Below are 11,696 nucleotides of genomic sequence, written 5' to 3'. Positions count from 1 at the left end.
GCTGGAAGCTGCTAATGCTCATCAGTAAATCAGTGGAAAATAAATAGAAATCATGATTCTGTCTGAGCTATGCGTTTAAAACGAACACTAACTAGTGTAAATGTAGCCTAACAGATGTGTAAACTGAAGACTATTTGAGCTTTATTAAAACTATTTGCACTGATTTTTTGTTTGTTACATTTTGTTCCTTTGTGCAGTGGCTTTGAGTCTGTATAAACATCAACAAGCTGAAAAATAAAACCAAAGTTTTTTTTTTAGATAATGTAATCTTGTTCAAATAGATTTCATAAAATTGGTATCGAAAAAAGTATCGTTCAGGAACTGGTATTGAAGTCAAGGTATCGGTATCGGTATCGATATCGAAAATTTTTGAACGATACCCAGCCCTAGTAAACTCATGAATTAATAATAGAAAAAAAGTTTTAGATTTGGATTCCTTTTTTAAGAGCATGTAAAAAATCAAAAAGCCAATGGCGATAGAAAGGACGGAATTCTGACTTCTAGTTAATAAGAATAGGTCATGTAGTCATAACGTTCTTTTTGTCATAGTTTTATTTTCACTGATATCCACTTGCAATGTTAGTAAAGTAAACTGTTAGTAAAGATGCTGTAGGTTCACTGAGTTAGACATTTAAGGTTAACTTTATGAAGTTCACGTATTACCTTAGAGAGATCTGTTTTGACCACATAAGGCATTGAAACTTTCACGTCCTAAATTGGACACAGGCATCTCCATTAGTTGTGAATTTCTCCCAATTATAGTCTTAAAGGGCAGAACTCATTTGGGCCTCATCCAAAGCTTTTTCCTCCAGTCTACTGCAAACACATCAGCTCCATCTGTGGCCACCCCCTAAGCCCCTCCAAACTCTGTCTTCATGAAAGTAGGTCTATTTTTACCAACACGGCGCACCTGAAAATGATATTGTGGAGTGTAAGGTTAAGACTCTTACTCTAGATGATGTATGAGTGGAGCATTTATCACTGTAAACTCTCTGAACTGAACTGATGTATGGTTCTGTTTGAACCGGGCGCATTTGATATTCCGGTGGTTAATGTTGACTCCAGAGCACTTTTAAGCACTGTCTGCTCGCCTTTAACTCAGATGTCTTGTTTTTTTTTAATTAAATGTGGTCATCACATGAATTCTAGTTTGTACTATATACAACTCATTCAACTGTAAACATAATTTTTTATAAAAAGAAGCATTTATTTCTCCATCTGTTGCTTTTTCCTATACTACATAAAGGCAAATATATTGTATTATCTAGATCTATTAATTTATTTAAAATGTTAAAATGTAAAACAAAAAAAGGAAATATAATTAAATATAAGTTTTGGTTGAACTATTCTTTTAATAACCTGTAGCTTGACCAGTGATATCACTCTGGCGTTGATCAAAATGGAAACTAAATTATGCTCCTTTTCTTTCTTCTTGTGTTTCAGGCAGATTGAGCTGCACTCCTCTGATGCCAAGCACACAATAGTCATGAGACATAAAGACACAGCCTCTGCCCAGACCTGGTTCACTCTCATGCAAACTGCCATCACAAACCTCACCAGCAAAGTCATCTGTGAACTCCGAGAACACACGGGCCGCCATGGCATCGCCGGGAGTCCAGAGATCCGACACCTCGGATGGCTAGCGGAAAAGGTGCAAACTGGTTGCATACAATTTGATGAATGCAATTTAAAAATGATGATCTTATGCGATATAATGCAGGGTACCCAGTGAACCGTTTGCAAAAACCTGAGACCACATTAACATTTATCAAAATGGAAGACAAAATGTTAAATTATTTTTGCATAACTGAATTAATATTTATGAGCTAAGCCTTCCTGATGTCACCAGCCCATCTGTTCCAACTGTCCAGTACATATCAATTCAGCTTGAATTGAATCTGCATGGTAAGAATGTTGAAGTAGATCGTCATTAAAACTTATTCTTTCTGCGTGTCTTTTAACCGCATTACAAATTCAAATTTCGTAAAAGTATGCTTTTTACATTTAATGTCTAAACCCACAGGGATATCTTAAATAAAACCCAACATTGGCTCAGGGTTTTTGGTTTGATGCAAGTGTTCCACCGTAAAAAGTTTCTGGCATGATAATAATTCTGGATCTGTGAAGACTTTCTACAGTCACTTAAAACTCAGTTTTTAAAATTAGCATAAATGACAGAAAACTGTATGGATGACATTGAGCTTGTTAAAGTGCTCTTGACAGGGATTTTTTCCCCCCAAAAGTAAGAGGTACGACTGGTAACACTTGAAAGTCCATTCAAAAACACAAGATTATTGTGACAGGTAATGTGAACATTTAGTTTAATAATGAAAACATCAAAATGAATCTTTCAGTTAAACATGTGGCTTTTAGTCTTAAGATTATAGTGTGCTCAAAAACAATGACAAAATTCACATTTAGCAGATATATGCATTCAGAGATTTGCATTTCAGTTTCAGATGAGATTTTCTGTCCAATCAAATGCTCTCTAGAATCCGAAGCATCCTGCTTCTGACATAATAAAAAGATGCTGCAGTTGCATCTGAAATGGTCACTTGTTCACACATTTACTGTTTCTTTTGTAATGAATGAATGAATGTAATGAGTGCACTATATTGGGGAAAAGGGAGCGATTTCAAACACAGCCTTAACTATACTTTTCACTGGAGCAAATGTAGCCTGGTTTACTGTCAGTATCATGTGAAACATCTCAAGCAGTTAAATAGCATTTTAAACAGCTCGGTCACAAGCTGTCAAGTGCAGCTTTTCTGTAGCTGTTATATAAGTGAACCACTATTGATTATTTAAAAAAAAGGGACCAACGTTTTCAATGTCACCCAACTTGGCATTTTAATTGGAAATACATCAACACAGATGAAGACTGCACTCTTTAAGTCACTCTATAATTCAATGCATGATACATGCTTCAAATTAAAGCAGAATGAAAGAGTACAGCAATGTAGTCATCACATTACATGAAATAAATTACCCATAGTGCCTGCATAACTATCCAATATGTAATCAGGTGTGATTGGTTTTCACCAAAAAAAAGTTATTATTAACTTAATTATTAAGTTGACAATTTTGAGATTTAACAGCCTTTTAATTTTCAAGTTTTTTTGTTGTTGTTGTTTATTTGTCCCTCCCGTTGCCCACCTGTTTGATGGACCTCTTGTACACAAATGTAGAACTTTGCAACATCACTTTCAAACAAACTGTAAAGAATCACACAAGCATGTTAACAGGTCCGGGTTATACTGTACGCTCTGGTTGGAAACATGGCTTACATTCTGAAAACTGTACAGACAGCTCCTCTGAAGGGTTTTATTTTTATTTTTTTTAATTCTCAGAAATCGTGGTGCTGGAGCGATTGATGGAGGATGACTCTTCTCAGTGTGACCGGAGGTTTTTCCTCCATATTAAATCTCCTTTTCATCGCCGTCCAATTAGCTGAGGGCTGGCTAATAGAGAACTGCAGTGGTGGCAGGGCTGTGGGCAGCCCCGTCTCAGCCTGCCCTTTAATGAGAGCTCCCTCGTATCGTCTCCTATTACCAACCTGCCGGCCCCTTGATGAATAATTATATGAGAGGAAAAAACCTCCAGTGCGCTGAATGCCCACAGACAGCGAGCAGATTTCTTTGTGTGAAGGCTGGAGCTTATAACAAGGGCCTGTTTGTGGTTACGCATCTGCTTCTGACGCACTCGGCCCCACTGGGCTCTCTTTTTAGCCTTAAGGCAAACTGACCCTCTGAAGAGCAGCCCTGTGATTTGTGAAGATTTGAGTGGTCTGTCAGGCTGTCAAAGCCCTGAAGAGACATCTGTCAGGCTAGCAGGGCTTCAGCAGTAAATCACACTTGGGCTCAACTTAAGGTCTTATTTGGAAAACTTTTTGAACTATTACTCAATTGTAGTGCATGTTTACTTTTGAGCTCATTAAAGTCAATGTATCATTCATAACCCCTTTACTTCCGTAATGTGATGGATTTCTATGGAAGCTTGCTTCTGGAAGGAAAAAAATAAATTTTAGTCTCACAATTTTGAGTTCTGAGTTTATATCTCACAGTTTAGTCGATTGCTAGATATTTACTCAGAATTGCGAAATGTAAACTCTGGAATTGCGAGGAAAAGTCTGAATTGCAATTGCAAATTTTTGTATTCTGGCTTCCATAAATTTCAGAGTGAAACCAAATATTCGGATTGTTTTGTTTTTCTGTTGAATAACGTGCACTGATGAATCATTCACAGCAAGACGGGTGTGCTGATACAATCATATCAATATATTGCCATTGTTTTTATCATAATGCACTTATACTTCAGGTTAGAGACCTGCGCGGGACGGATTTTTCCCGCACCCACAGAAATATGTTATCTTGTCCCGCTCCCGCCCACAACATTCATGTTTTGTCCTGATCCCGTCCACGAAAACCTGCATAAAAGTAGCGTATATAGATTTTTTTCAGTACATTCATGGAATTAACATGAAATAGTAAGTTCTGTGTCGCATAGCCACAACAGCATAAACGCTCCCGATAAAATATTTGTTATTAAAGCATTACCATTCACAATCCACTGTTAAAGCAAGCATAGGCTGCTGCGTGCATGGTTTGGCATGGCAGAATGCGAGCAAAGAGCGCTCCCTTTATAATCACTAAAGAGCTGACATCTCAGTTCATTGCAATCTCTGTTATAACACGATGAATACATGCACAATGAATCTTTCATGTCTACACTTTGTGTGTTATAATGTGAGGGTTCATGAGCATGCAAATTTCAGCACTGCACAAGAATTCCAGCGTTTTGAGTTGAGTGTTGATTCTAACTAAAACACCTCTGATTGGCAATTGAAATAAATAAATAGAAAATAAACCTGATTGGCATTTATGTTGCAGAAATCAGCAAGTCTGTGATTGGCTGCACTGCTCAACACGTGTTATAAATAGAAACTATGCATATGCTTGCGCCTGTTAATCATTTTTATTTTATATTAGCTGTTCTTGTTGCTTTTGTGCAATAAATGAATAACAATTTATTTGTTTTTAGATATTTTATGTTTAGATATTTCTATTTTGCGGGAGTCCTGCAAATCATTTGATTCTCCTGCATCTGCCACACACACACAAGTGTCGTCCCGCAGGAGTGCAGGTCTCTACTTCAGGTCTTATTTTTTGATTTACTTGCTTTTTCATTCATATCATTTTTCAAAGATCAAATAATGAAAAAAGCGGATCTGTCTAAATAAGCATAATCTCTGAAACTTCTCAGTGTTGTCAGAGACACAGAACTGAAGAAAAGTAAAACCATGCAACATTTGAAATTGATAACACAAATTCACTCTCTCCTTGACATGCCTCTCTGTTTTGCTCATATATAATACTTAATAATATTATAATATATTTCATATTTGCATTTCTTTCTTTACTTCTTGAATATATGCATGTATTCATTTTGAAAAGTGATCTGACAGGGTTTAAACATTTGCACTATATTTAAATATCCTTAAAAGTGTATATTTGCCTGAGAAGCAATAACAGTTGCATGTTAGGTTACATTTTGCTTAAAGTATAAAATATTTTCCAGTGAGGTTAGAATAGTAAACTTTCAAGATGACGTATTGTTTTGCCTCTCTGGGAAATTTATCTTGTTTTAGGGATGTTTTTAATACAAAACAACAGAGAAGCTTTGCATATGTAAATTATATGCTGATGAGTTTATGCATAATAAAAATAAGCACCACGTATGGCTATTTTGAGGAGAAGGGTAGGGGAACACAAGTTGTGCATGTACCCACAATCTTGCCCTAACTGGGATAAAGTCAACTCTGTACAGGTCTTATATATCTAAAAACCTGTGTGTGTGTTTGCACATACGTTCAGGCAAGTTAGATACACGAGGAACAGGAACTTGCATTAAGACAATAAACAGGGTTAATTTTGAATTAATGACATGATTGCTGACTAAGCTCTTGGAGTTGCCTTGATATGCTTTAAACATTATAACCGTTTTTGAGATCATTTGAAATTTGCATATGGTTTCGCATACATTCCATTAGTATAAAATATGCATATCAGATCAGATCACAATCATTTACCTCTGGACATAAGTGCTCATTTTGCTGGTATATCAGTAAAAGTTGAAGAGGCTGAATGGTTTTGAAGCTTTGAGACTCTGTTCTGAAAGTATTTGGAGTCGCCGTGGTTAATCACAGGAAGTGGTCTTAAAAGAGACACACTCCTGAGAGATTTACCACTTTGACGATGTTAATTAACAAGTCTCTCAGATGAACAAAAGGCTTAATGTCTGCACTCGATGCTTTACACAGGCCTTTGTATGGATAGACAAGGAAAATTAGGACAAAATGTAATTATATGGTACCTGAAAGACTATAAACCAGTTACTCATGGTGTTTGTGTGTTTCAGACAGAAAGCGAAAGACAGTGCTGGAAGCCGGTACTCGTGATGTTGACGGAGAAGGACCTGCTGCTGTTTGACAGTATGCCGCGCATGAGAGAACACTGGCTCAGCCCGACACACACCTACCCTCTGCTCGCCACACGGTACACACTCACACACACAGCATTACTGCTCTCATTTCGCTCGTTCATACAAACACACCTTTGAAAAACCAATCAAGGTACACACACCTACACACACCCTTCTGTTTAACACACACACATGCGTTTTGCATGCCAGTTGGCAGTGCTGACCAATTGGGAACTAAAATACACAACTGCAGCCAGTTGGAAAGAAACAGTACAAAAGCATTATGGCTATTAAAGGCCTGTTGAAGCTGTATGAGGTGGCAGCTATTATTGCAAGGGATAGATTTGAAGTCCAAGTTTAACTGGACCACAGCCCAGATCTCACTCTAAGGCTGATAGGGCAGTTATCACAGGCTCAGTTGGCATGTGCTAATGTTTTGTTGACCCTGAGATTGTCCAATATGGCAGAAAGTACTGCCATGCTTTTTCTTGAAACTTATTTTGGCTTGACTTCCTCTGTAAAATCTAAAATTTCTGTCAAACCAGGCAGCACAGCCAATGGTGAAAACTCATTGGACCAATCTGGTGCCAGTTTATAGGATGCAACAGTGCCCGCCCACTTTTTCAACGGCCTTGGTTCCTGAAGTATTTTTTCCATAGGGGTTAACTCTTCATTAAAGAGTTGTAAGCCATGAACAAAACCAACCAGCTAAAATCAGTTCCTCTCTGGAGAAAGGAATGGGAATTTTACATTTGGAACCAGATTGTCGCACTTTATTAAACATCAATCCTGAACTTGGAGACACTGATTCCAATAAATGGATGTTAAGAAACATGATATTGTATGAACAATTCAGTCAATTGAAGTTATGTTTTGTGGCACTTACAAAAAGTACCATTGTACTGAAATTCTACGGTGTACTATTATGTTTTTGAAAATGTACCATAGTAATAGTTTTTTTTATACATGTATCATATTTTTGAAGTAGCTTAAATAAATATGAAACACAATTCCTATAATAAAAAGTAATATGGTGGAAACAGTAATACAATGGTAATCTAAGATATTTCCAAGAATTTCATTTAGAAGCACCATGGTAAATATCCCAAAAAACATTTTGTTAGATTTTTTGTAAGTGATTTCCATGATATATCTTGAGTTTTTATTCATAGGCTGGTGCATTCTGGTCCAGATAAGGGTTCACCACAGCCTGGTGGCGAGCTGTGCTTTGCTACACGGACGGGAACCAGATTGGGTATCGAAGCCCACCTTTTCAGGGCAGAGACCTGCAAGTACCTGTCACTCTGGACCAGACACATAGTCACTGGCTGCCACGCAGCTGCTGAGATGATCAAAGAAGTCACTACCAGTGAGTATGGATTCTACTTCTGGCTCCTTTCACAGGTTTTATGGCCTGTCCACACCAGCACTTAAAAAAAAATAAAGGTTCCAAAAGGGGTTTTCACATTGATGCCATAGAAAGAACAGGGGTGTCCAAACCTGTTTCTGGAGGGCCACTGTCCTGCATAGTTGCAGGATTAGACACCCCTGCCATTGAAGAACCATATTTGGATCCCCAAAGAACCTTTCAGTGAAAAGTTCTTCAAAGTTTTTTTTTTTCTTTGTGGATGTTAAAGGCTCTTAATGGAACCACAATAATGAACCTATTTTTAAGAGTGAAGGAACAATTCTAGCATGAAAAAAATAGTTTTATAATGAAACTGCATCTTTATGGACTCAATTCTGAAATAAAAATATATATATGTATATACAGTGGGTACGGAAAGTATTCAGACCCCCTTAAATTTTTCACTCTTTGTTATATTGCAGCCATTTGCTAAAATCATTTAAGTTAATTTTTTTTCCTCATTAATGTACACACAGCAACCCCATATTGACAGAAAAACACAGAATTGTTGACATCTTTGCAGATTTATTAAAAAAGAAAAACTGAAAAATGCTCAGTATTTAGTAGAAGCACCCTCTTGATCTAATACAGCCATGAGTCTTTTTGGGAAAGATGCAACAAGTTTTTCACACATGGATTTGGGGATCCTCTGCCATTCCTCCTTGCAAATCCTCTCCAGTTCTGTCAGGTTGGACGGTAAACGTTGGTGGACAGCCATTTTTAGGTCTCTCCAGAGATGCTCAATTGGGTTTAAGTCAGGGCTCTGGCTGGGCCATTCAAGAACAGTCACAGAGTTGTTGTGAAGCCACTCCTTCGTTATTTTAGCTGTGTGCTTAGGGTCATTGTCTTGTTGGAAGGTAAACCTTAGTTCCAGTCTGAGGTCCTGAGCACTCTGGAGAAGGTTTTCGCCCAGGATATCCCTGTACTTGGCCGCATTCATCTTTCCCTCGATTGCAACCAGTCGTCCTGTCCCTGCAGCTGAAAAACACCCCCACAGCATGATGCTGCCACCACCATGCTTCACTGTTGGGACAGGTGATGAGCAGTGCCTGGTTTTCTCCACACATACCGCTTAGAATTAAGGCCAAAAAGTTCTATCTTGGTCTCATCAGACCAGAGAATCTTATTTCTCACCATCTTGGAGTCCTTCAGGTGTTTTTTTAGCAAACTCCATGCGGGCTTTCATGTGTCTTGAACTGAGGAGAGGCTTCCGTCGGGCCACTCTGCCATAAAGCCCCAACTGGTGGAGGGCTGCAGTGATGGTTGACTTTCTACAACTTTCTCCCATCTCCCGACTGCATCTCTGGAGCTCAGCCACAGTGATCTTTGGGTTCTTCTTTACCTCTCTCACCAAGGCTCTTCTCCCCCGATAGCTCAGTTTGGCCGGACGGCCAGCTCTAGGAAGGGTTCTGGTCATCCCAAACGTCTTCCATTTAAGGATTATGGAGGCCACCGTGCTCTTAGGAACCTTAAGTGCAGCAGAAATTTTTCTGTAACCTTGGCCAGATCTGTGCCTTGCCACAATTCTGTCTCTGAGCTCTTCAGGCAATTCCTTTGACCTCATGATTCTCATTTGCTCTGACATGCACTGTGAGCTGTAAGGTCTTATATAGACAGGTGTGTGGCTTTCCTAATCAAGTCCAATCAGTATAATCAAACACAGCTGGACTCAAATGAAGGTGTAGAACCATCTCAAGGATGATCAGAAGAAATGGACAGCACCTGAGTTAAATATATGAGTGTCACAGCAAAGGGTCTGAATACTTAAGACCATGTGATATTTCAGTTTTTCTTTTTGAATAAATCTGCAAAAATGTCAACAAATCTGTGTTTTTCTGTCAATATGGGGTGCTATGTGTACATTAATGAGGAAAAAAAATTAACAAATGATTTTAGCAAATGGCTGCAATATAACAAAAAGTGAAAAATTTAAGGGGGTCTGAATACTTTCCGTACCCACTGTATACAACGTACTTGTAAACAAACAAACGGAAATTTTTTACATTTATTTTATAATGCATATAATGTTAATTTTATACACACACATACATAGATATATAATGCATGTATAAAATTAACTAAGCTAACTAATATATATATATATATATATATATATACACACACACACACATATATATATATAAATATATATACATATATGAATATACATATACACATTATATATATATACAGTGGGTACGGAAAGTATTCAGACCCCCTTAAATTTTTCACTCTTTGTTATATTGCAGCCATTTGCTAAAATCATTTAAGTTAATTTTTTTTCCTCATTAATGTACACACAGCACCCCATATTGACAGAAAAACACAGAATTGTTGACATTTTTGCAGATTTATTAAAAAAGAAAAACTGAAATATCACATAGTCCTAAGTATTCAGACCCTTTGCTGCGACACTCATATATTTAACTCAGGTGCTGTCCATCTCTTCTGATCATCCTTGAGATGGTTCTACACCTTCATTTGAGTCCAACTGTGTTTGATTATACTGATTGGACCTGATTAGGAAAGCCACACACCTGTCTATATAAGACCTTACAGCTCACAGTGCATGTCAGAGCAAATGAGAATCATGAGGTCAAAGGAACTGCCTGAAGAGCTCAGAGACAGAATCGTGGCAAGGCACAGATCTGGCCAAGGTTACAAAAAAAATTCTGCTGCACTTAAGGTTCCTAAGAGCACAGTGGCCTCCATAACCCTTAAATGGAAGACGTTTGGGACGACCAGAACCCTTCCCAGAGCTGGCCGTCTGGCCAAACTGAGCTATCGGGGGAGAAGAGCCTTGGTGAGAGAGGTAAAGAAGAACCCAAAGATCACTGTGGCTGAGCTCCAGAGATGCAGTCGGGAGATGGGAGAAAGTTGTAGAAAGTCAACCATCACTGCAGCCCGACGGAAGCCTCTCCTCAGTGCAAGACACATGAAAACCCGCATGGAGTTTGCTAAAAAACACCCGAAGGACTCCAAGATGGTGAGAAATAAGATCCTCTGGTCTGATGAGACCAAGATAGAACATTTTGGCCTTAATTCTAAGCGGTATGTGTGGAGAAAACCAGGCACTGCTCATCACCTGTCCAATACAGTCCCAACAGTGAAGCATGGTGGTGGCAGCATCATGCTGTGGGGGTGTTTTTCAGCTGCAGGGACAGGACGACTGGTTGCAATCGAGGGAAAGATGAATGCAGCCAAGTACAGGGATATCCTGGACGAAAACCTTCTCCAGAGTGCTCAGGACCTCAGACAGGGCCGAAGGTTTACCTTCCAACAAGACAATGACCCTAAGCACACAGCTAAAATAACGAAGGAGTGGCTTCACAACAACTCTGTGACTGTTCTTGAATGGCCCAGCCAGAGCCCTGACTTAAACCCAATTGAGCATCTCTGGAGAGACCTAAAAATGGCTGTCCACCAACGTTTACCATCCAACCTGACAGAACTGGAGAGGATCTGCAAGGAGGAATGGCAGAGGATCCCCAAATCCAGGTGTGAAAAACTTGTTGCATCTTTCCCAAAAAGACTCATGGCTGTATTAGATCAAAAGGGTGCTTCTACTAAATACTGAGCAAAGGGTCTGAATACTTAGGACCATGTGATATTTCAGTTTTTCTTTTTTAATAAATCTGCAAAAATGTCAACAATTCTGTGTTTTTCTGTCAATATGGGGTGCTGTGTGTACATTAATGAGGAAAAAAAATTAACTTAAATGATTTTAGCAAATGGCTGCAATATAACAAAGAGTGAAAAATGTAAGGGGGTCTGAATACTTTCCGTACCCACTGTATATATAATAAAA

At 38.5% G+C, this 11,696-nt stretch overlaps 1 protein-coding gene across 1 annotated transcript in view; it reads left to right on the top strand.

The window, feature by feature from the left end:
• LOC107707177 (beta-1-syntrophin-like) overlaps positions 1-11,696 on the top strand; it is a 35,948-nt gene that overhangs the window by 16,790 nt on the left and 7,462 nt on the right. The window contains exons 3-5 of the mRNA XM_016511110.1: positions 1,444-1,651; positions 6,418-6,554; positions 7,653-7,849. Of these exons, the coding sequence (XP_016366596.1) occupies positions 1,444-1,651; positions 6,418-6,554; positions 7,653-7,849 (542 nt within the window). The remainder of the gene's footprint in view (positions 1-1,443; positions 1,652-6,417; positions 6,555-7,652; positions 7,850-11,696) is intronic.

This window comes from Sinocyclocheilus rhinocerous, unplaced genomic scaffold (assembly GCF_001515625.1).
Source record: "Sinocyclocheilus rhinocerous isolate Xijiao unplaced genomic scaffold, SAMN03320098_v1.1 scaffold1046, whole genome shotgun sequence".
Classification (NCBI taxonomy): Eukaryota; Metazoa; Chordata; class Actinopteri; order Cypriniformes; family Cyprinidae; genus Sinocyclocheilus; species Sinocyclocheilus rhinocerous.
Note: the sequence above shows the minus strand (reverse complement) of the source record. Positions and strands in the feature narration are given on the sequence as shown.